The sequence below is a fragment of the Pinus tabuliformis genome, chromosome 3_2 (genome assembly GCF_031772625.1).
Source record: "Pinus tabuliformis cultivar Carrire ecotype Pingquan chromosome 3_2, CPIR1, whole genome shotgun sequence".
In the NCBI taxonomy this organism is placed as follows: domain Eukaryota; kingdom Viridiplantae; phylum Streptophyta; class Pinopsida; order Pinales; family Pinaceae; genus Pinus; species Pinus tabuliformis.
In genome coordinates this window covers 1,096,575,986-1,096,601,780 of record NC_142302.1, presented here as the reverse complement: position 1 = coordinate 1,096,601,780, position 25,795 = coordinate 1,096,575,986, and the positions used below count along the sequence as shown (strand labels likewise).

The 25,795-nt window shown below is 41.3% G+C and overlaps 1 protein-coding gene across 5 annotated transcripts in view; it reads left to right on the top strand.

Moving 5' to 3' along the window:
- The window catches only part of LOC149184493 (Leucine-rich repeat protein kinase family protein), a 161,226-nt gene that overhangs the window by 80,526 nt on the left and 54,905 nt on the right, over positions 1 to 25,795 (top strand). For 4 of the 5 annotated variants that reach the window (XR_016257266.1, XM_089417527.1, XM_089417525.1 and 1 more), the window contains exons 3-7: positions 9,263 to 9,768; positions 9,895 to 10,027; positions 10,244 to 10,315; positions 10,433 to 10,501; positions 10,594 to 10,665. Coding sequence is in view for 4 of the 5 variants with exons in the window: in XM_089417527.1 (XP_089273653.1) it covers positions 9,263 to 9,768; positions 9,895 to 10,027; positions 10,244 to 10,315; positions 10,433 to 10,501; positions 10,594 to 10,665 (852 nt within the window). In the remaining variant the exon portion in view is untranslated. Of the gene's footprint in view, positions 1 to 9,092; positions 9,146 to 9,262; positions 9,769 to 9,894; positions 10,028 to 10,243; positions 10,316 to 10,432; positions 10,502 to 10,593; positions 10,666 to 25,795 lie in introns of those variants that run through there. The other variant, XM_089417528.1, reaches the window with a different exon arrangement.

The window sequence follows — 25,795 nt, the reverse complement described above, 5'->3', positions numbered from 1 at the left end:
GGAATTAGAGCAGAGGAGGGGTGACATAGTCACCAAGGGAGGCTCACACAGAGCCTTCGTTAGCCTGATTGGGTGACGCTGTTGCTGCAGAGGGTAGCGCAGTGGTTATTGGGCTAGCGCGAAGACTGTTGAGTCTCGTTTTTCCGGTTGCCGTGGCTAGAGGTGCAGCGCAACACAAATTTCATGTGGAGTTGCTGGTGGGGTGCTGATTCTGTTGGTGCAGAACAGTACCTAGTGGGGCATAAGCAAAGTAGAGGGAATTAGTTCCTCAAAAGATTTCTTGCCAAGAAATCCAAATCCAGTGTTGAGCAGCAGCAAAGAGAGATCAGAGAGGGGTGGTTCGACAGTGGTTGGTAGAAGGATTTCCGTGAAGGAAATCGAAATTCAGAGGGAGCTTGTTCGAGGATTTCTAGCGCCAAAGAAATCCAGTTTCGAGTTTTGCTGGGGCAGTAGCGAAAGAGGGAGGAGAACCAATTCGACATTCATTTGAGCAGAGATGGTCGTTCACGGACTAAGGGATCAGGACAGGTTGGATGGAGCGTCCAACTTCATCATCTAGAAGGCCGGGATCCTGGCAGTTTTGGACAAAAATCACATCAAGGATTATGCCTCGAGGACTGTTGCTGTTCCGGTTGATGTTGATCCTATCAAAAAGTACAAGGAGGCTCAAGCAAAAGCAAAGTGCATGATCTTGGATGGGGTCAAGGATCATGTGATACCACATATTGTTGAGAAGTACACAGCAAGGGAAATGTGGGAGGCCTTGACCACATTGTGCGAGGGAACTTTCGTTCAGTGGAAGATGTTGCTTGAGAGTCCGATGAGACAGTATCAGATGCAAAAGGGAGAATAAATCGATCCTTTCCTTCTCAAGTTGCAAAGGATCCGTGACCAACTTACTTTCGTAGGGGCTACACTAGATGTTGAATTTATGGTTAGGACCAATGTTGCACGAAGCGGGGATGAAACGGGGACGTTTTTTGGAAGCGAGGACGCGGAAGTGTCATTTTCCAAAAATCTATGAAGCGAAGCATCTGCGATATATATATATATATATATATATTTTATATATTTTTTTTGCATTTATATTCAAAACAAACATCCCAAATACCAAATTAGTTGTAGAAGACATGAAAACATGCATATTTTTGTATAAATCAAGATAGATATGGCATCCGTGATTCCATTGTAGTTAAGTATGTACATCAATGATTAATTATTCGAACATCAACCATATATATTCTAGCAATTGCAAACATACATCAAATTTTTAAGCATATTATAAAACATAAAACATAGAGCATATTATGATTTATCTAGCAAGTGAACAACTGTCAACATTTGTCATGTCCAAAATTCAAATAATAATGTTTACAAAATAGGTCACTTGGTCATTGCCAAGCCAGAAAGGTTCAAATTCACAAGCCTACAAGTCTAATGATTAATCTATGACAAAAGTAGTAAATTGTGAATACATCTACTAATCTCTCCTCCTTCCACCATCAAGAGAACGTGGCAGTGAGCCTCCACATGGTGGCAATGAAGAAGATGGTGCCTGTGGAAGTTGTGGCACTGAAACTGATGAAGACGAACCCCCTGCTGTTGGTGTTGAACCATGGAACCTAGGAACCAAGGGACCAGATGGGGGTGGCATCTCAACACGATCATCATCATCCTGGAATCGCTCAAAAAAATCATACAAAGAAAAACATGGAGGAAGCTCGCGATCTGTATGCTTCGTACTCTGAAGCTTGATGCTTCATACGGCCGAAGCGCCGTTCGAAGTGTGTTTCGGTCACACGCTTCTGAAACTTCCAGGAAGCGTGTTTATCAGCTCGAAACACGTTTTAGTTTTTCCGAAACGCGCTTTGGACGACGCTTCCCCCACGCATCCATACGGATCGCAGATCGAGGTTTTGATTTGGGGCGGGATGTTTCCTGCAACACCGGTCAGGACTGCCTGAATGTAGTCACTAAAGACTGAGAAACCTTTGTTCAAAGCATCTTGGGAAGGGCTTCTCGTCCCAGTTGGGAGGAGATGTGGGCAACTCTTCGACAGGAAGAGATCAGACGATGGACCAAGGTGGGAAGCAGCGGCTTAGGGATCAGAACCAAGAAGGAAGAAGAGGAGGATGCAGCTCTCGCATCAGCGGGACATCAAAGGCAACAGAAACGAAAGGAGGACATATCCAAAGTCAGATGCTTCAGATGTGGAGAAATGAGTCATTTTGCCACACGATGCCCTCGAGAGAAGAAGGGCAAAGAAGAGAAGTTTGACTCAAAGGCTGCTCCAACGCAAGCTGACGAAGAGGACGGTGATGATTGCGCTATAAGTGCTCATACACCTCTAGAGAAGAGGTGGGGCGATATTGAGCTGTAGTCGGGAGGACTACATATAGGGCAGGATACTTGAGGTGTCCAAACTCTTGGATCACATACGGCTACGAGAGCCCTTAATGTCAGTAGCAGATTGACAGGAGTCAGTTGGTGCGAGGGATGATGGAGCAACAGTGGCAGAGCTAGAGTGCCAAAGTCTGAAGCAACGCAGTGGAGTGTTGCAACAATGCAGAAGGCACATAGCAAGTACAACAACAACACAGTAGCAGTAGAGGGTCAGCACAAATTAGTCACAGAGGTTGCTTCAGCGTCAAGGGGCATCTAGACTGACCAACATGTCAGCTTTTTGGTGGCTTTTCGGTTGCCTACTTCTCAGCAACTGAGTTGCAGTGCAACAGTTAGCAGTGGCAGTGCTATGGGCAACATGATGCAATATTTTGAGAGGGATCTGCAGTAGTGACAGTGGCAGTGTCATGGGCAACAATACAGATTGCAGCAGCGTAGTGGATGAGGGGCAACAGGTTGAGCATCAACAACGCATAGTACCGATGCCGTGGATCAGTGTGATACTTTTGTTGGGAAATATTGCTAGAACACATTCCTTGCTAAGAGGGAGTGTTGATTTTTGGGTAGCATCGGATGTGCTCTAGCCTCAAAATTTTGTGGAGGGGCTAGAACACATGAGATCTCCAAGGCCCAGAAATCGTTTGGTGAAATTCCACCCAGATTCTATTTTATTAAAATATTTAATATTTTTAATGGGGTTCCTAAGTCTAAACTTAGGAAAATTAAAATATTAATGGGTATTAATGAAAATATGGGTGAGAAGTTTCTAAGAGACGAAGATCAAGTCTAATTTAATCTTAAGCCATTTGATTAGAGATTAGATCACAGTCATTGATTTCTCAACAGGAAAAGTATAAAGGAAGGCTTGGGGTCAGTTGGAGAACACACACAAGAGAGCAACACTTGAGCTAGATTGAAATTTTGGGGTGTGGTTTGCTGAGAATTTCAGAGTAAGCTTCTAGTGCAGAGAGGGGTAGTTCGACAGTGGGACTTTCGTCCAAGGCCGGGAATACATAGCAGAGAGGCAGTGCAGCACCAGGGAGAGACAACGCAACTCCAGGAGGGTGTCGCAGTCACATAGAGGCAGTGTTGGGGTTTCTGTGAGATAGATTAGGCATCAATTCAGCAGGTCGATTTCTAAGCCGGGAAGGCTCACCAGGAGGGTGACGCAACCCCTACAGGAGGTGATGCAATTCCAGCGCAGAGTTGGGAGCAGCCATCGCTACAGAGCACTGGGGACAACGCAGTCACCTATGGGGTTTGTTCATCCAGTTGCTGGATCCGCCAAAATATCTGTCTCCGGATAGAGGTACTTCTGTCGGGCTTATTCTTTGTTGGGTGAGCCAGATTTGGCACCCTAGTTGTATTAAAAAATGTGCATAATAATAAAACCCTCATATCTGCTGCACCAGTTTTCCCACATTGGGTTTTTCCGGGGACGTTTAGTCCAAAAATAAGTGTGTCCTTTGTGTGGTTGTCTAATTTATTTTTCAGTACTTAATCTGTATATTGGTGTAGGTTGTAGTGTATTTCTATTAATATTCTCTGAATAATTTTGAAAATAACTTGATAAATGAGGAACACAAGTAGGTAATGCAAATCAGTTTATTACAGTAGATTTCTGATTTGTTAGGTTCAAATTTTTTCACACTTCAAAGGGGCAACGTAGTTGTTGCCGGGGCCAACCAGTTTTGCTGCCGGAATAGCTAGATTCTGCCGGGTGAAGTGACGTAAAACTCACTCAGGTTCTCCGCCATTGTAGTTCTCTGTCACTGGTTCTTTGGGAGGGCAACCAACATTTGTATTTAGAACTTCTGCTTAATAATAGAAAACCCTCAAAGTTGCTGCACCGGTTTTCTCGCATTGGGATTTTCCAGGGACATTTAGTCCAAAAATAAGTGTGTCCTTTGCATGATTGTCTCATTTATTTTTCAATAGTTGATCTGTATATTGGTGTAGGCTGCAGTGTATTTGCATTAATATTTTCAGAATATTTTTGAAAATAATCTGTTAAATGAAAAACATAGCTTGGTAATGCAAGTCAGTTTACTGCAGTAGGATTTCTGGTTTGTTAGATTCAGAAAATTTCACAAAGACTAGTAGCTATGGTTTTACAAGTGGATGCCCTAGAGCATCCCCCATTACTCCATCATAGTCCTTGGTATTTTGCTCCATTTAGACTCCATTTGCCCTTGTAGGTTAAGGCATTGGTCTAGAAGTGTGTTGATTATCTCTAAACTAAATAAGTTTTTCCCTAGGGCAGTCACTAGGGTTTTAGGGGCAGATTTTGTGTGAAAAGATGTTTTATTGCATGGGAGTGGCTCTAAATTGTAGGATAATTTACATAAACCAGCTAAAAGCAAAATCTAATGTCGTAGGTTGTCTTGCATACCCTAATAAGACTGATGTCACCACAATTTATTGCTGTTTACATACATCTAATAGCCCTAAAACTTGTTTGCTTGAGTTAGTTGTAGTCTCTATTGGAAACCCTTGTTCTCTTCTTGTTGAACATCTTTTTGTAAGAATTTTCTAAGGCTGCTATAATGCCATTGCATGCCCTAAGATTGAACATGATGCAAACCCTAAGTTATAGTAGCCTTGTCATTGGTCTAAACATAGAGAGCTTGAATCTTAGGTTTGAATACCTTGAACAGCTTTGGCTCTGCCAAGCCCTATGCCTATTCCCAGATCTTCAAAATAGGTCATCTTGATCCCTAGTATTATAATACGTTGTAGGTGGCATAGGGAAAGCCTCCCTTGTGGTTGAAATCCTACTAAACAGCAAAAGGAAGGTTGCTGAGGTGATAGTGGCAACCCTTTCTCATTGTTGCCATAGTGTTTGGCCTTTTGCCCTGTGAGTCTTTCACTAGACTTGCTAGATTTTGTGGCAACAGTACTAACAGTACAAATTGATCATGAGGATTTTGATCAGTGTGAGACTTCTTTTCTTATTTATGTAAATGAGTTGGTTTGAGATAAACACCCTATTGGGATATCATTGCAGCTAAATGAACACCTTTTGTTTCCAACAGAAGATTTTCCTTGCAGTATGTTACTGAACTCACAGCTCACTTTTGTTCTTTAGTGTGATCTTCAATTTTATCATTGTTTGGATATTTGATTATATCATGATTTGGTTGAAATGGGGAAGTTAGAGGTATTTTTGAGTCAGTGTGGAAAAGTTATAGCTTTTCTACTTTCTCATTTTTCACTAGTGAGCATTCATGTTCTGAAATTCAATTCACAGAGAAACTTTATTGTTTGATACTCAAGTATGTGAAGACTTATTTTCATCTCAACGGACTTCATGGTTGACTTCATTGGAGATATGACCATGTGGATCAGGCATATAGGATCCATCATTATTTGCATCACTTCACTGGTTGTTCAAACATGTTCATCATTTCAGATCTGATGTATTCCCATGAGTGGTATCAAGGTCACAACAAAGAAAAGAAAAAGAAAAAAGTTGAGTCATGTGCTCCCTTTTTGAGCTATTAAGTAGGTTGAGTCATGTTTTGTGCTTTGCCTTTCCCCTATGTCAAATTTCGTTTTTTCCTGTGAACTTTTAGGTTTATGTCCCACTACCTGATTTGGTGCTGGTCAAGTTGAGTTTGGGGGTGTTTGTAGTTTTGATTTGAGGGTTACTGTTCATTGCATCATACTTTGACCCCTAAAGTTATGTAAGATTCCTTCTTCACAAATTTCTGATTTTCCGTTCAAAATTTTCTGAGTTTAGTTTGAGTTTCAGTGGACTGCCTCTTCAAATAGATTTTGTATACATTGCTGTAGGTGATTATCAGAATTTTAACTCCAGAAAGTTATAACAGTAGGCACCAGCAACTAAAGATCACCTTCCAGAGGTTCAGACAGTTTCATTCTATACTCAGAAATTTAGTTGCAGCTAATACATGGAATAGAAACAATTGGAACAGCTATCTTCCTTTATTTATTTTTATGCTCAGAATACAATATACACAAAGGAGGGAACAGTTGAACCTGGGAATGAGTCCGCCTCAGAATACCAGTCAAAGAGGAAGTTGAATCTGCTGCTTGATTCAGAATTATAATCTCCAAATGTCATGATATGACTGCTAACAGAGAGAAAATAACACCATGCTGACTTGAGATAATGTGTGTGACTCAGCCACTCGTTCCAGCACAAATACTTCTTTCATTAAGTCAGAATTGAGTCCATGGCCAGCTCCCAAGCTAGTGGTTCCTCTAACAGGGACAAAAGTTACCACACAGATGTGTATTTGCTCCAGAAACCGACTGTGGTATTAGACCAGCTCCCATGCAGTGAGTAGAGTGATGTTTGTTGTCAGTACAGAGGGAACTCGATCTTGAGTCTCCCACAACCACCATGCACAAACCAGAAGTGTAACACGCAGCCCAAAAAGTTAATACTCCGCCTGACTGTTGAATTTGATGACTAAATTTTTTTTTTTTGTAATCCCAACCCGGTTTTAATTTCACTTTATCACTCCCATTCAGTTAAATGCCCTTTCCCATAAACATACATTCAACATATAGAATTCTGTAAATGAAATATTCAGAGTAAAAGAGATGGGGCTGTCAACACATGCTGAAAATAAATATGGACATAACCAGACCAGCAACACACATAAAAATACACACAGATTTTTGGTCAACTTAGACCCAAGGAAAACCCCTTCAATCTTCTCTGGGGAAACCCTGTTAGAGAGCTCTTCAAATTTATTTATTTTTCAAGTTCAGGAAAAATACATTTGCAGACAAAACAAAACAGCAAAATACAACTTACCTCTTTAACCCAAAACTCCTTGAAAACCGTTTCCACTTTGCCTCGATTTCTGTGCCCACTTGAAGCTGAAAATATGTACTGTATGAATACGACTGTATGGACTGTACCGACTGTGGTAGTAGACCAGCTCCCATGCAGTGAGTAGAGTGATGTTTGTTGTCAGTACAGAGGGAACTCGATCTTGAGTCTCCCACAACCACCATGCACAAACCAGAAGTGTAACACGCAGCCCAAAAAGTTAATACTCCGCCTGACTATTGAATTTGATGACTAAAATTTTTTTTTTTTGTAATCCCAACCCGGTTTTAATTTCACTTTATCACTCCCATTCAGTTAAATGCCTTTTCCCATAAACATACATTCAACATATAGAATTCTGTAAATGAAATATTCAGAGTAAAAGAGATGGGGCTGTCAACACATGCTGAAAATAAATATGGACATAACCAGACCAGCAACACACATAAAAATACACACAGATTTTTGGTCAACTTAGACCCAAGGAAAACCCCTTCAATCTTCTCTGGGAAACCCTGTTAGAGAGCTCTTCAAATTTATTTATCTTTCAAGTTCAGGAAAAATACATTTGCAGACAAAACAAAACAGCAAAATACAACTTACCTCGTTAGCCCAAAACTCCTTGAAAACCGTTTCCACTTTGCCTCGATTTCTGTGCCCACTTGAAGCTGAAAATATGTACTGTATGAATACGACTGTATGGACTGTACGGACTGTATGGATTTTTTTTCATTTTTTTCAAAAAAAATTCTTGAACGATGTGCAGCTCACAGCATTCAATATTGTTTGCACTGTACCTTTTGTTGTCTTCTATGCCTTGATTTCCATGCCCAGATTTGCCCAAAAATCATTCCTTCAACTTGTTGCAACAAATTTCTCCTTCAGAACTTTTCTTCAGCTCTCAGCCTCCTTTCTCCAATCTTCTCATGAAGAATGAATGCAATCTCTCTTTTCTTTTCCCCCTTTTGTTTCCCTAAATGACTTTTGGGCAACCCTAACATCTAATGGCTCAAATTCATTTAGATCAAGGGATGAGAATAAATGTGCATTTAATTCTCACTTTTTTTTTTAACTCACCCATTAAATAAAGTACCCACATTGTACTTTATATCTAAAGTCACTTTTCACTTTATAATTTAACATTGACTTTACCATTTATAAAGTCCCTTTCATTTTATAAAGTCACACTTAGGAAAATAATTATTTTGGACACTTTTCCCTAGGTAGAGACTAACACATGGGAAACCACTTGTCCAAGGTACATTAAAAATCAACACTGGCAGTGTCACGATTTGTCTTCACAGTCATTACGTTATACTTTGCTACCAAGACACAGTCCCAAGCATGATGAAGCTCGTTCAGCAATAGAAGGAAGTGACGACGGTCCGAGTTAAGTGAGAAATGTGACTCTTGTAAGCCCAAAACTCGTCCTTGCAAAAGAAATACGGCCCAGCAATTGGAAATATGCTTGACCACCAAAAAATCAACCCGACTCTCTTTCTGTGTGCCTCCCCGAAATGAGAGACCCAACCATTAAATTCTTTGTGGGAATCATGCTGCCTTTCTGCCTCCAAATTCAGCCACGTAAGCCTCTGCCATTCTAATTCTTTAAAAAGAGATCTGAACTGGCCCCACCATAAAATATGCAGCTCTCTCGATAATTTGTGGGTCCCATGAAATTGGAGTATTTACTGATATTAATTTTCCTTTGACTCTTCATTCTCCATGAAGCCTTCAGCCTGTCACAGGAAATAGGAAAATGCAGTATAAGGATGTAAAACAATTGATAAGCTTGAGTACCTCAATATTTTGATAGTTATATCTGAATTTATATATTAATATTTCATCTCTCATGTATTTCTTTATCTGTTCAACATAAACATGATTTAAGACACAGATGCCTCACAAACAACTGGATGTCGCTACATCATATAGGTACCAATTCCATTGACTGATTTGGTTGATTTTGGACATTAACATAGTGCTTTTAGTCTCTATCTCTTACATAAAAGTTTTTGAGATTATATACAAAGGATTATTGTTTAATGTCAGGTATCCTGATGACCCTTATGATCGAATATGGGAGTCTGATGCTGTTAAGAAGCCAAACTTTCTAGTAGGTGTAGCTCCTGGCACCACCAAAATTCATACTAGGCGGCCTGTTGATACTGGAAGAGATGAATACCCACCCGAAAAAGTGATGCAAACAGCTGTTGTAGGTGAAAAAGGGGTTTTGTCATATCGGATCAATTTGGATGGATTTCCTGGATATGGTTGGGCATTCTCTTATTTTGCTGAAATTGAGGACTTGTTTCCAACAGAGTCTCGCAAATTTAAACTTATTCGCCCGAATGTACCTTCTTATGACAATTTGATTGTCAATGTTCAAGAGAATGCTCAATCTAGTTACAGATTATATGAGCCAGGCTTTTCCAATGTATCACTTCCATTTGTTGTGTCATTTGAATTTGTCAAAACAGAAGACTCTTCTCGAGGGCCAATCTTGAATGCATTGGAGGTAAATAAGTATGTACAGATAAACTATGGCACAGAAGATGGTGGGTGTTCTTCACTCTCTTTATCATGTTCATATCTTTAGATTTGTGTTCCTAAGGAATAATATTCCATTTGTTTAATGCTGAAGCCTTGACGATTACAAATGCTTCTTTATTTGGTCTTTGCAGCGGAAGTTCTTGCTAGCTTGACTACCCTATATCCTTTATCTGTTTGGGCACTTGAAGGTGGTGATCCTTGTTTACCAGTTCCTTGGACGTGGGTGCAGTGTAGTTTGGATGCACGACCAAGGGTTACTGCAATGTACATAATTTTGAGATGAGGATTTCTCTTATTTTGGTTTTTGTTTTTGTTATTAAAATGTAATGTATTACAAATCATAACTTCTATGCCCAGTATTTTATCAGCTTTGAATTGGAAAGGCTATGGCTTGAACAACACATAATGTAATTGGTCAAAGAATTATTTCATACTTCAATGAAATGCAACTCCTTTTGATGTAACTTTCTGTGTTTGAAGCTTTTTGTCAGGAAAAAATTTGACAGGGCAGATACCTTTACAAATATTGAATTTGACAGCGCTGGCTGATTTGTAAGTATACTGTTATGGTCTTGTTAATGTATGATAGGTCTAGACTGTAGGCTTATTTTCATATTTGAATATATATTAAAATTTGATGAGTTTATTATTGTGGGTTGCACTCTACAGGTGGCTTGATCACAACTTTCTAAATGGTTCATTACCTGATTTTGGTGTTTTAGTTGACTTAAAGAGATTGTAAGTTTCAGAAAAATGTTTAGGATATTACTGGTTTTTAAAATCTTAATAACTGTTTTTTAAAAGCTTAACATGTGGGTTGTTCATTGCAGGCACCTTGAATATAACCAATTGAGTGGTACCTTACCTGTGTCTTTGGCAGATTTGCCAAACCTGAAAGAACTGTAAGTTACACAATTCCGAAATTGCTAGTGAAAGACTTTTCAGAATGGTTTGTTCCAATGTTGCAACTATCATCTTTCGTGAATATATCACCAAGGGTATGGAATGTAGTTTATCGAAAATATTAGCAAGCTTTAAAAAATACAGAAGTTCTTTTTTTTTTTTTCATTTTTTTAAACATCTAAGCAACAACACCATCAGACAAACACATTACGACATACATATGAAAATAAAACTGGTATATGATATGTATATGATATTATGATGTCAAGTGATACATCACACATTGATATTAAATCTCAATAGCTTTCATGAGTCTTAATTGGTCGATACAAAATCACATAAAATTTTAATAAAAGTATCTCATGATTCATCATCATGAGCCATTTAGATTTTACAAGGATAAATATAGTATGGAAACATTGATTCCCTCTACTCCCTTTACGGGAAATAGTGGGTGTTGGGGCCAAGGTGGAAGTTCCCAGGGTTGAGGTGGAATAGAAGTGAAACATCTTTTGCTAGCTACTCATTTCTGTGGAGGTTGTGGTGGTGATGCAGTTTCAATCTCCTCCTCTAAAGGTGCTTACTCTAGAAGTGGAATATCGTGTTGCCCCTCATGTCAGCAGGGGTACGCATACAATTGTTCAGTGCATTTATCACCATTGTAAGCCCAAGGACACAAGTTACCCTTGTATCAACCATGTGAGGTCCTGTATTAGGTGTCCTCAACCATGTGTTTGGTTGGCCATGGATGGTCCCTTTGGGTACTATTACCCACCAAAAGTGGGTGACCCCTAGGAGAAACTTTTCTCCTATTTATCTTTTCCAGCCCACAACCAGCAGCTCCCGAGGGCCACTTTGTAGCTGATGCGACATGCCAGTCATATCTCCGCCATCCACATCGGTGATATGTTTCCTCGCCCATTTGTCAAGAGCACATGTTGGAATGTGGGCTTATGATCAAATGGTACTTTCTTCATTATGCAATCAGGTGCTTATGCTTGTTTGTATTTGGGCATTTGGACATGGATTTTGGGGTGACTTGGAGGAAAGAAGGGTCTTGGCTGTAGTCTTGTTCCCTCCCCTTAAATCGGGGGTTAATTTTCTATCCTAGTTCAGTGTGACCGCCCCTAATGGCCCATAGATTTAGGAAGGGACATTACATGGGAGCCATGATTGAGATAGCGTACCCCCATCTATCCCTATTCCATACTTACCACTTTCCATCTTATGTTACAGGCCCTTAGTCCACCTTCCTTCTTCGGATCGACTGACCATTGGTTCATTGGGATTTGGCATCCACAAATCCTCATACTTTGGGTAGGGCCTGGAAATGCACCCTAGGAGGTTGATGTTGCTATAAGAAAAGAAAAGAGTACATAATGGCCTCAAGAAAAAGAAAAAGAAGAAAAATCAAAATGCAAAAGATGGTTGGGTCTTACAAATTAGCACATGGGAAAAAGACAAGTATGAGCTCTTCCTCTATCATATGGCCGTCACCCAGTTCTTGGGCCAATGTTGCCCTATCTCATGGAAGACAATGAACCCTTGCATGTCCCAACCCTTGATGGGCAATGAATTGCTCCATCTTAAAGGAGGTAATAACTACGACACATGATACAAAGAAAGCTCTCATTCCTTGAGCTATGAGCAATAATACAAGGAAAATTCAAGAAAAAGTAAAAGGCGATATAAAGGGGTGGAAGAGGTAACTCAGGCATCCGTGATTGCTCCCTCCTCACATCTGTACACCCAGGATAAGCTATTCTATCATAGCTGGTCCCTTTGACCATGGAACTTGGCCATGGAGTTTTTTCCCCCTTCGTTCCATCATTATTCACATGGCACCTATCTATTGAAGGGTGGATTGAGGACATGTCACTTCCCTTTGGGGGTTGGGAACTGTTGATTTCTGGTAGCATCGGATGTGCCCTAAGTCTCAAAATTTGTAAGGAGGCTTAGACACATGCATTCTCCAATACCTAGAAATCGTTTTGGGAAATTCCTCTAGGAGACAATTTTATTAAAATAATTAATTATTTTTAATGGGACCCTAAGTCTAAACTTAGGAAATTAAAATAATTAAAGGGTATTAATCTAAACTGTGGGTGAAACCTCTGGAAGAAGGCGGAGATCAAGGCAATATGATCCTAGCCATTGATTAGAATCTAATCTGGGCCGTTGATTGATCAGCGAGAGGATTATAAGGGGAGGCTTGATGGGCACTTGGAGAACACACACAGAGAGTTCAAAAGATCGAATTTTTGATTCAAAGCAGTGTCGGTGAGAAATTTGAAGTGAGCTTTTGCAGTGAGGGGCAGAGATAGTATCCAGAAGAGGGAAGTTTTCCTGGGCCGGAGAGTACAAGGCAGAGAGGGTAGAATGATGTCTAGAGAGAGGTTGACGCTGGCCCACGCAGAGCTGACGCAGTGGTAGTGCAGAGCCTAGAGGGAGATCAAATACCTGCTGAGGAAATCGAGTTTCAGAGGTCAGGAGTCGGGGTGTGAGACCAGGAGGCTGCAAATCGAAGTTTCTGGGCAGCAGAGGATCCAGAGGAAGAGCAACGCAATTCCCAGCAGAGGTGACACAGAAACTGCATAGGGTTGACGCAGTTCTATGTAGAGGTTGACGCAAAAGGGATGCATAGCCTCTTTCCAGCGAGATCAGGGTCAGATTCTTCCAGTGACAGGGTGAGATCATCTCACTATTTGTTTTGTCCAGTTTCTCTCTGTATCAGATAGCCAGTTGGGCTTCCAACGAATTGTACTCAGAATTTACTATTGCATAATAATAAAACCCTCAGAGCTGCTGCACCGGTTTTCTCGCATTGGTTTTTTCTGGGGACATTTTTCCAAAAATAACTGTGTAGATGTGTGTGTTTATTATTTCCCTCCTGTGTTGTATTTAGTTTCCGTAGTTTATTTTGGTGTAGTCTGTAGTGTATGTATTTCAGTGTTTGTCGTTGAAAACTGCAAATAATTTGTTCAATTAATTTAATAAGTAGGTGAAATATAATCAGTTTGCTGTAGTAGGAATAGGGTAACTAGATTTTTCACATGGTACCAGAGCACAGGAACGTGAGCAGAAGAGCTTAGAAGCGAAAATGAAGAGGGAGTTTGAAATTCCTGCAGAGGCAACAATTCGAAACCCCACGAGGTAGCACAGTTCGAAGGCCTAAAGGGCGAAGTATGAGGAGAAATTGATTTCTCTGAGAGAGTTGATGAAGAAATTCGATTTCCAGTTCAAAAACTTCCAGAGGCAAAACCAACAACGTATTTTTCCTTGCAGAGTAGATCTTCAGCTGGGATGCAAATAGTTTGCAGCTGTTGCCGAGAGAATAACGTCAGTGGGAGAGAAGGAGGCACACTAAGGTAATTTCTTCCTCAGAGAATTCCTAGCCAGGGAATTTGAATTCTCATTTGCTGAGCAACAGTAGGAGAGAGGAGTGTGAAAATTCCTAAACTGAAATTCCTACTGCAACAACTGATGATATTTCTCCTACTTGTCAGTTTTACATGAACAAGTTATTTGTAGTTCCCTATGGCAAATATTGAAATACATACACTACAGCCTTCACTTAATTAATTTATATGCGGAAACAAGAGACTGAGCAAAAATGAAAATACAACACAATGAAATTGTTATTTTTGGACAAATGTCCCCAGAAAAACCCAATGTGGGAAAACTGGTGCAACATAATTGGGGGTTTACTATTATTAAGCAGTAGCAAATTCTGAATACATCTCTAAATACCTCACGGGTTATTCAGTTACAGAGAGAGAAATACTGGCAGAAAGATTTGTGAGATTACCTCACACAATCACTGAGAAAAAAATCCCAGTTAATCTAGACACTAGATGAGGTGCCTTTGGTAGACTCTGCACAGTCCTCACACAATCCCGCTAGGCACTGCGTCACCCAGCCAGCTAATCAATTTGCTGCCCGGAGTCACTGCTCTCAGCCTCCAAGTCTCACACCCCGATTCCTGGCTTCTAAAATTGACTCTGTTGCAAAATTTCAGACTTTTCTCTCACCCTCTGTGTTGCCTCTGCATGGCCCTGCGTCAACCTTTGCGTGAGAGCTGTTGGATCACTCTCTGCCTCTCTGCTGATAATTCTCCTGCTGAGAAAATCTCTCTCTAGATGCTATCCCTACCCCTCAACTGCAAGAAATCTACTCAATCAGAATTTCCTCTTGAGAACTTCTCACTTCAGAAATTCGATCTCTTGATCTCTCGGTTTGTTCTCCAAGTGCCCATCAAACTTCCTCCTATAATCCTCTCGTTGATCAATCAATGGCCCAAATTAGATTCTAATCAATGGATAGGATCATATTAACTTGATCTTCGCCTTCTTCTAGAAGTTTCACCCACAATTTAGATTAATACCTATTAATTATTTTAATTTCCTAAGTTTAGACTTAGGGTCCCATTAAAAAAAAAAATTATTTTAATAAAACTGTTTCCGGGTGGAATTAACCAAAACGATTTTTTGGTATTGGAGAATGCATGTGTCTAAGCCTCCCTGCAAATTTTAAGGCCTAGATCACATCCGATGCTACCCCAAATCAACACCCCCTCTTAGCGAGGAATGTGCTCTAGCAATGTATGCTGCTGCATGCTACTTTGAGTCTGAAGCATCGTCCGCTGCGCTGCTGATGTCTGACATGCTGTCCACCAACTACTGTGTTGCTGCTACAATTGTACTGCTGCTGACAATGCCACTGTCAACACTACATCCGTACTACAACTCCCTCTCAAACGCTGTATCCGTGTTGCTGCTAGCACTGCCATTTCCAACTGCAACTGCACTGCAAACTATTGCTGCTACTCCATCAACAACGGAAAAACATCCCAAATTACTGAACTAACTGTGTTCAGTATGATACCATGTGAATGATGGAGCTTGACTGTTGCTAGTCTCTGCACTGACCCTCTGAATATACTGCGCTGCTGCTGACCTTTGCTCTTCGCCATCTGTACTGTTGTCAAATCTGCTCTGTGCTGCTCAGACTCTGGCGCTCCCAACCACTGCAACTGTCTTTCTGACACTCCTTGGCACCATTTGACACTAGTCCATCCTACTACCTCAAAACTGGGTTCCCATAGCAAGGTATTGATTGAAGAGGTGGACTCCTCAAGGATCCCACCCATCTATAACTCTTTTGAACTATAGTTCTAAATCAGCCCACCTCCCTCCTAGAGGTATCTCGGCTGTCATGGCGAATTCCTCCTCTTCGATCTTCATGGACACAGCCTTCAGATCGTGCTTCTCATCCTTTTCCTTCTTCTTGAGAGGACACTAAGTAGCATAGTGACCCATCTCACCACACCTGAAACACTTGATCTTTGAGACGTCCTTCTTACGTCTTCGCTGCTCCTCCTGTCCCTTGCTGCATTATCCTCCTCCTCCTTGGGCTTCAATCCATTGTTGTTGCTTCTGTCAAGTTTGACCTTGACTAAGTCTCTCCTCAGCGCCTCTTATTTTAGAGCTGCCCACATCTCATCCCAATTTGGCAACGCTGCTCTGCCCAAGATACTCTGGACAAAGACTTGCCACTCATCTGAGACAGAATTGAGGGTCAGTCTAACCAACTCTAAATCTTAAGGTGTATGCCCCACAACAGACAACTCATCATGGGTTTCCTTCAGCTTTGTGAGGAATGGATCCACACGCTCCCCCTTCTGCATCTGAGCAGATCTCAGCTTCTACTCGAAGTACATCTTCCGTTGCTCGGAAGATCCTTGATATAGCGTTGCCAAGGCGTCCTACATCTCCTTAGCAGTCCCTCCGCTAGCATCATGACATACTATGTGATCCTTTACTCCAAGGATCATCCACTTGGCCTTCGCCATTTCTGAGCGGTACTTCTTCAACGGATTTGCATCTGCAGGCATAGCGACGACGTTGTCGACATATGTCTTGATGTTGATTTTTGGGTAGCATCGGATGTGCTCTAGCTCCAAAATTTTGTGGAGGGGATAGAACACATGAGATCTACAAGACCCAGAAATCGTTGGTGACATTCCACCCGAATTGTATTTTATTAAAATAATTAATATTTTTAATGGAGTTCCTAAGTCTAAACTTAGGAAAATTAAAATATTAATGGATATTAATGAAAATATGGGTGAAAAGCTTCTAAGAGACGAGGATAAAGTCTAATTTAATCCTAGCCGTTGATTAGAGATTAGATCACGATCGTTGATATCTCAACAGGAAAAGTATAAAGGAAGACTTGAGAGTCATTTGGAGACACACCAAGCAAATACTCAGTAACCCTAGGGAAATCGATTCTCAAGGAGTAAGAGTTCGATTTTAAAGGGAGAGTTACAGGGTGAAGGAAGAGGAGGGTATCAGCATTAGTCAAAGATTGAGGAGGAGGGGATGCAAAGCATCAGAGGGACAACTCAGAGAGGCAGCGCAGCAAGGGACACAGTGATGACGTAGAGGTGACGTAGTGAAGGCTGGAGGGTCTCTTGGGTGTCAGAATTTCTCCAAAGGGTGGAGGAAAATTATCTCAGGTGTTTTCTCAGAGGTTTCTCTATGTTCTGCAAATCATTCCTTGTAAAGAGATTGTTGCTGAAGAATAAGAAATAAACCCTCATTTGTTGCATCGATTTTCTCGCATTGGGTTTTTCTGGGGACTATTGCCCAAAAATAACTCTGTTGATGTGATTGATTCTTGTGCTTGTATTTCACTATTCTTTTCTTAATGCTATTATGTGGCAACTGCAATAGAATTTACTTTGATGTTTACTGAAGGGTTTTGTAAATAGCTTATTGTGGAAAATATGTAGGAGAAATAAATCAGTTATTGCAGTAGAATTTCGTATTTGAAATTTTCACACTTGAGGGCATGCTTATCTATAAGGAATGACATTCTAGCCTTCCAAATGACATAGTTGGATGCTCCTTCCAACCTATCTTGATCGCTCAAGCCACTGGTTTCCATTTCTGCCAAAAATAGAAATGTCGAATAACCTTCTCTCTCCTCTGCGCAGCACTAGATTGACCTATACACTCCCTTCCGGAGCTTGTAAAACTACTGCCCCTTGCTGCTGCTCAGCTCTAGAGAATTTGAATTCCTTGGCTAGGAATTCTTTGAGGAAGAAATTCCCTTAGCCATGCTCCTCCTCTTTCTTCTAACAATTTTTTGCCCAACAAATTGCCTGCAGAAAAATCTGTGTCCCACCAGCTCCTCACGCTGAGCTTTCAGCACTGCTCCCTCTGCCCCGACAAAAACTCGATCTAGAAGTCCCCTCCGTTGACTCACTCAGAGAGAGACTGCCTCAAAATTTCAACCCTCCGGCTAAGAACTACACAAACACTCTGGGGTTTTGAACTGCTGCCTCTTGCAGCTTTTCAATTTCCCTCTTCTTCTCAACACTGGTTCTACCGACTCTGCTCTTCTTGCTTCACCTGCAGCTAATACCATGTGAAAATTCCTAAACTGAAATTCCTACTGCAACAACTGATGATATTTTTCCTACTTGTTAGATTTACATGAACAAGTTATTTGCAGTTCCCTATGACAAATATTGAAATACATACACGGCAGCCTTCACTTAATTAATTTATATGCGGAAATAAGAGACTGAGCAAGAAAGAAAATACAACACAATAACACCATTATTTTTGGACAAATGTCCCCGGAAAAACCCAATGTGGGAAAACCAGTGCAACAAATATGAGGGTTTATTATTATTAAGTAGTAGCAAATTCTAAATACATCTCTGAATACCTCACAGGTTATTTAGTTACAAAGAGAAATACTGGCAGAAAGATTTGTGAGATTACCTCACACAGTCACTGAGAAAAAAATGTTGCCTGATCCAGACACTAAATGAGGTGCCTCTAGCAAGATTTGCACAGTCCGCACGCAATCCCTGCATCAATCCCTCTAGGCACTACGTCACCCAGCCAGCAGATCGATTTGCTGCCCGTAGTCACTGCTCTTAGCCTCTCGGTCTCACACCTCTGCTCCCATCTTTTGACACTGACTTCGCTGCAAAATTTCAAACTCTCTCTCACCCTTTGTGCTGCCTTTGCGTGAGAGTTGCTGGATCACTCTCTGCTTCTCTCTGTTGATGATTCTCCGACTGAGAAAATCTCTCTCTCTGAATGCTATCCCTGCCCCTCAACTGCAAGAAATCTACTCGGTCAAAATTTCCTCCTAAGAACTTCTCACTTCAGAAATTTGATCTCTTGATCTCTCGATGTGTTCTCCAAGTGCCCATCAAGCTTCCTCTTATAATCCTCTCGTCGATCAATCAATGGCCCATATTAGATTCTAATCAATGGCTTGGATCATAATGACTTGATCTCCGCCTTCTTCTAAAAGTTTCACCCACAGTTTAGATTAACACCCATTAATTATTTTAATTTCCTAAGTTTAGACTTAGGGTCCCATTAAAAATAATTAATTATTTCAATAAAACTTTCTCCAGGTGGAATTTCCCAAAACGATTTCTAGGTATTGGAGAATGCATGCGTTTAAGCCTCCCTACAAATTTTGAGGCCTAGAGCACATCCGATGCTACCCCAAATCAACAAGGAGGTCATTCGATTTTTTCGATTGGCAGAGATGGCAGCGAGTGGAATGAAAGATTAGGATTGGTTGGATGTTGCACCCAACTATGTGATCTAGAAGGCAAGGATGTCATGCCTTTTGGATGAGCATTTTCTCAAAGTCTACATCGACAGCGTGGTAGCTGATCCCATAGATCCAGATCAACTCAAGAAGTGCAAGGGAGAAATGGCGAAGACAAAAAGAATGATCCTAGATGATGTGACAGACCATATAGTTTGTCACATAGTTGGCAGAAATACTGCCAAAGAGATCGGGATGCATTGTCGATGTTGTATCAAGGATCTTTCGAGCAACGAAAGATGTACTTGGAGCAGAAGATGAGATCTATGCAGATGCGGAAAGGGGAATACATTGATTTGTTCCTCGCGAAGCTTTAGGGGACCCGGGATGAGTTAGCATCTGTGGGGTTGACACCTCAAGGATCCGAGATGGTTAGACTGGCCCTCAATTCAGTCTCAGAGGAGTGGCAAGTCTTTGTCCATAGCATCTTGGGTAGGGCGACTTTGCCAAACTGGGATGAGATGTGGGCAGCTCTTAAGCAAGAGGAGTTGAGGAGGGATTTGGTCAAGTGCATACTGGATGGAAGCAGCAGCAGTGGGTTGAAGCTCAATGAGGAGGATGAGAATGTAGTCCTTGCATCTAAGGGGCAGCAGGAGCAACGGAAGCGGAAGAAGGATGTTTAGAAGATTACATGCTTTAGGTGTGGTGAAATGGGTCACTACGCAACACAGTGTCCTCTCAGAAAGAAGGACAAAGATGAGAAGCATGATCCGAAAGTTGCAACTGTGAAGATCGAGGAGGATGAATTTGCCATGACAGCTGAGATACCTCCAGGAGGGGGGTGGGCTGATTTGGAGTTGTAGTTCAAAAGAGCTACAAATGGGTAGGATCCTTGAGGAGCCCACCACTCAGATCAATTCCTTGCTACGAAAGCCCAGATCAGTAGTAGCAGGATGGACCAGTATCAGTTGGTGCAGAGGAGTGTTGAAGTGACAATTGCAGAGGCTAGTAGCGCCAGAGACTGAGCAGAGTTGACAACAGTGCAGATGGCACATAGTAGAGGATTCAGAGGGTCAACGCAGAGACTAGTTGCAGTCAAACTCCAACAACGAGATGCATCATACTGAACACGATGGCGTTCAGTAATTTGGGATGCCTTTTCGTTGTTGATGAAGTGGTAGCAGTAGTTGGAAAAGGTTGATGAAGTGGTAGTAGTAGTTGGAAAAGGTTGCAGTGTAGATGCAGTTGGCAGTGGCAGTGCCAGCAACATTATGAATGCAAAATTGAGAGGGAGTTGCAGTACAGATGCAGTGCTGACAGTGGCAGGGTTGTTGATTTCTGGTAGCATTGGATGTGCTCTAAGTCTCAAAATTTGCAAGGAGGCTTAGACACATGCGTTCTCCAATACCCAGAAATCGTTTTGGGAAACTCCACTCAGAGACAATTTTATTAAAATAATTAATTATTTTTAATGGGACCCTAAGTCTAAACTTAGGAAATTAAAATAATTAATGGGTATTAATCTAAACTGTGGGTGAAACTTCTAGAAGAGGGCAGAGATCAAGTCAATATGATTCTAGCCATTAATTAGAATTTAATCTGGGCCATTGATTGATCAACGAGAGGATTATAAGAGGAGGCTTGATGGGCACTTGGAGAGTACACTAGAGGCAAATACTCAGTTACCCGAGTAACATTGATTTTCTCACTGGTTGAAGTTCGGCAAGAGAAAATTGAATCAAAGGGAGAGTTGCAGGTGAGAAAGGAAGAGAAGGCATCAACATCTTTCGAGAGTGCAAGGTAGCAAGATGCAGAGTAGGAACAGGGTGACGTAGAAAGAGGCAGCGCAGAGGTAGATTGACGCAGAGCTTGCATGGGCAGCTAGACACTGGGCTAGTGTGAGAAATTGGACGCAGAGGGATTCCAAGGAAGAGGAGTACTTGACTTGGATAAAAAATTTGTTAGGAAGCGTTTGTAAAATTTCTCACTGCTGTTTTGTTGGTTGTAATTTATACATGAGAATTTCCTGAAGAATAATAAAGAAACCCTCATTTGCTGCACCGGTTTTCCCACATTGGGTTTTTCCGGGGACGATTGTCGAAAAATAATTGTGTCATTGTGATTGTATCTGTGTCAATATTTTTCCTTACATTTACTTTATGCAATAGTTTAATTGTGAAGGCTGCAGCAGTAGAATATATTTCAATATTTGTTGTAAGAACACTGTGAATAACTTAATTATGAGATAATAAGTAGAAGAAATAATATTAAACACTGCAATAGGATTTCTATTTAGAAATTTTCACATGGTATCAAAGCTAAGGGAAAGCAGACGCCGGAAGACCCAGCGTTGAAGGAAGAAAAGAATTCAAAATTCTTGCAGAGGCAGTAATTCGAACTCCAAGGGGCTTGTGTAGTTCAAAGCCAAGAGGATTAGATTTCGTGGGAAAACTCTCTTTGAGTTAGTCAATAGAGAGGTAAGTCTTTCTTTGAAATTTGTCAGTGGTAGATGGAACAACGTAACAAAAAATTCAGCGAGAGGAGTTGTTTCAGGTGGGACGCAGTTTTTCCTGTAGCAGTTGCTGGTACAGGTTTGCGTCGGAAATTGGCACAATATGGATACTCAAATTGTCTCAGAGTTATCTACCAGATTAGATGAAAAATTCACATGCCTAGCAAATTCAGCGTCAACAGATGTTTGGTACATTGATAGCAGGGCTTCATCTCATATGACTGGAGTACGAGAACATTTCTCGAGCTATCAAGAAGAACAAATGGACTTCGAAATCACTATGGGAAACAGAACGAAATGTACTCCAGTAAGGGGAGGCACCATAGCATTTCAGACAGAAACAGGGACCAGCATCCGAGCCACCAATGTTCTGCATGTGCTAGGATTTGGAATGAACTTGATTTTAGTGTGCCAGTAACAGGACAAGGGATACGATGTATACTTCATGGGAAAGAAAGTATACGTCAAGCATCCAAGCTAGAAGAAGAAAAGGCAAATTGGGATTCGAAGCAACAAGTTGTATAGATTGCAGCTTGAGTCACCAATGGCACTGATAGGCAGCAACTATAATGGTGAGAAGGAGCGAAATGAATTATGGCACAAGCGAATGGGGCATTTACACCATGGAACACTGAGGATGCTTAGAGAGACTGTTACAGGAGTATTAGTCCTTGGTAGTGAACATGATGACTTATGCAGAGGGTGTGTACTAGGGAAGTACTTAAAGCAACTTTTTCTAGAAGTAACAATAAGCAAAATGTGTATTGGGATTGATACACTCAGATATCTGTGGTCCTATGTCCACAAGAGCTCTTAGTGGTAGCGAATACTTTGTCACCTTTATCGATGATCACTCCAGAAAAACTTGGATCTATTTTTTAAAGACCAACGATGATGTCTTTGATCATTTTCGAGAGGTTAAATCTCTTGTTGAAAATATGATAGGGAAAAAGATAAAGGTATTGCGTTCAAATAATGGTGGAGAATATATGGTTAAATACTTCACAAATTTATGTGCAAAGGAGGGCATCAAAAGTGAGTGGACAACTCCATATAATCTGGAGCAGAATGGAGTAGCAGAACGAAAAAATAGAACTATTATTGGGGTAGCCAAAGCGATGTTGTATGATTAGGATCTACCTAGGTATCTATGGGCAGAGGCTTGCAACACAACAGTGTATATCCAGAATAGAACTCCTCATAGGGCATTGGGGAAGAAAACGCCCGAAGGGTTCTTCACAGGGAAGAAGTTGGAAGTCAGTCATCTCAGGATATTTGAAAGCGTGGCTTATTGTCACATTCCAGACAAGAAGTGCAGTAAACTGGATCAGGTTGCAGAAAAGGGGTATCTCATAGGATACAACGAGACCTCAAAGGCATACAAAATCTACATTCCTAGTAGCAGAAAGATTGTAGTGAGACGGGATGCAAAGTTCATGGAGGATAGAACTTTCAGGAAATCTCGTGAAATGCTTGCAAAAGATCAGTCAGGAGATGTTCCATTAGTCCAAGAGTAGTAGGGGTAGCAAGGAGGATAGACACTTGGATCGAGTACAGTGACCAATACCTGTATTTACTCAGAAGGAGGAAATGTAGATAGTTCTCAGCAGATGGAACGACAGGGTCAGGAGGAAGAGTTGGTTGAGCCTCCCACCACCAGTGGTAGAACCAGCAGAGAAGTACGATAGACATTGAGGGACGCAGAGAAGTTTGTTGGAGATCCTAGAACTGAGAAAAGGTAGTGTAGACAACTTGACAGATACCAGGCATTAGTAGCTTAGGTTGAAGAACCCTCTATCTTTCAGGAAGTTGTTCAACTCAAAGTATGGGTGGGTGCCATGGTAGAAGAATACAACTCTATCACGATGAATGATGTCTGGGAAGTAGTACCTAGACCAGAAGATAGATTAGTTGTAGGATCACAATGGATCTACAAGATCAAGTATGCTGCAAATAGCAGTATAGAGAAGTACAAGGCAAGTTTCGTGGCAAAGGCGTATGCTCAGAAAAATGGAATACACTATGAAGAAACCTTCGCCCCAGTTGCTCGATACACCTCTATCAGATCCGTTATATCCCTAGCAACTCAAATGGGATGGGAGATTTACTAGATGGATGTCAAGACAACATTCTTGAACGGGGTGATAGAAGAGGAGGTGTATATAGAACAATCCAAAGGCTTCAAAACTCATGAGAAGAGAACTCATGTTTGCAGATTAAAGAAAACCCTATATGGGCTCAAGCAAGCACCCAAAGCATGGTATGGTCGAATTGGTAGTTACTTGCAGCAGTTGGGATTTGTCAAGAGTGATGTTGATCCCAATCTCTACTATTTGATGGCAGAGAATGAACCACTTATTCTGGTATTATATGTAGATGACTTGTTCCTAACTGGGTCATCCAGGCTCATACAGGATTGCAAGAAATTTCTTGAAGCTGAATTCAACATGAAGGACATGGGGTTGATGCATTATTTTCTGGGGTTGGAAGTTTGGCAGAAGAATGGGGAGATCCTCCTTGGACAAGGAAGATATGCTACAGAAATTCTGAAGAAATTCAAAATGCAAGATTGTCAACCCATGGCTACTCCCATGATCACCAACTGGAAGAAAATAGACGCATCAGGAGACAAGGAAGTAGACCCCACCTTGTGTTGATTTGGGGAAGCACTGGATGTTCTCTAGCAATGAAAATTGGTGGAGAGGCTAAGGCACATGAGATCTCCAATACCCAGAAAGGGTTTGGGCAGATTCTAAGCAGTTTGAGAGATATTAAAATAATTAATATTTTTAATAGAATCCCCAAGTCTAAACTTAGGGAAAATAAAATATTAATGTGAATTAATATAAAACTGTGTTAGAATGGTCCAAAAGTCATGGATCAAGCCAGATGTAATCTTAGCCATTGATTAGGGACTTAATCTCAGTCGTCGATTTGTCAATGAGAAAAGTATAAGAGGAGGTTTGAGGGTCACTTGGAGAACACACCAAGAGATCAAGATTTCGACTTTCTGGGGCTGGGTTTGCTGAGAAAGTTGAGAGAGTGATCAGAGTTGCAGCTGAGGGGCAATGAATACAAAAGAAGACAGGCAGAGATAGCACTGGGAGGATTAGCGCAGTAGCCGGAGAGAGGGATGCACAAGCAGCCAAGGGTTCATGCAGAGCCAGCTAGGGCTCATGCAGAGCCACCTAGGGCTCACGCAAAGGCAGTTAGGAGCTGCATAGTGCCTCAGAGGGCCAGTGTGGGTGACGTAGAGGGCCAGAGGTCTGACGTAGTGCCTGGAGAGGCTGACGCAGGCCAAGCCAGAGTGACGCTGAGCCAGAGAGAGGCTGACACAGTCCCTAGAGGCTGATGCTAGGGTTTCGTGGGGCAGATTGGAGCTGTGAAGCTGCCGAAGTGTTTATCTAGGGTTTTAGTCGGAATATCTGCTTCCAAGTAGAGAGGTACTTCTGCCAAGATTTTTCTCTATTGGGTGAGCTGGATTTGGCACTCAGATTGTATTCTGAAACTTCTTAATAAATCAAACCCTCAGATCGCTGCACCGGTTTTCCTGCATTGGGTTTTTCCGGGGACATTAGTCCAAAAACAACGGTGTCATTTGTGTGCTTGTTTCTGTTTCCTTTAGTTGATGATTTGTGATGTGTTGAGCATGTACTTGTATTTATTTCTAGTATTTACATGGTAAATAACTTGTTAATTAACAGAACAAGTAGGTAGGAATAAATCAGTAAAGTGCATTAAGGGTTTCTAACGTATCAGACTTAGAAATTCCAACACCTTGTACAGGCAACTCATTGGGCCGCTCATGTATCTCGTCAACACTAGGCCGAACATTTGCTTTGCTGTCAACACTCTTAGTCAGTTCATGGTAGAACCAAAAAGGGTGCATTGGGCAGCAGCTAGGCACATTCTTAGGTATGTGCGCGGAACAGTTAGATATGGGTTGAAATACTCCGGAGGGGAGGATGTCAAATTGAATGGGTTCACAGATGTAAATTGGGCAGGTAGTTCATTAGATTGAAAAAGTA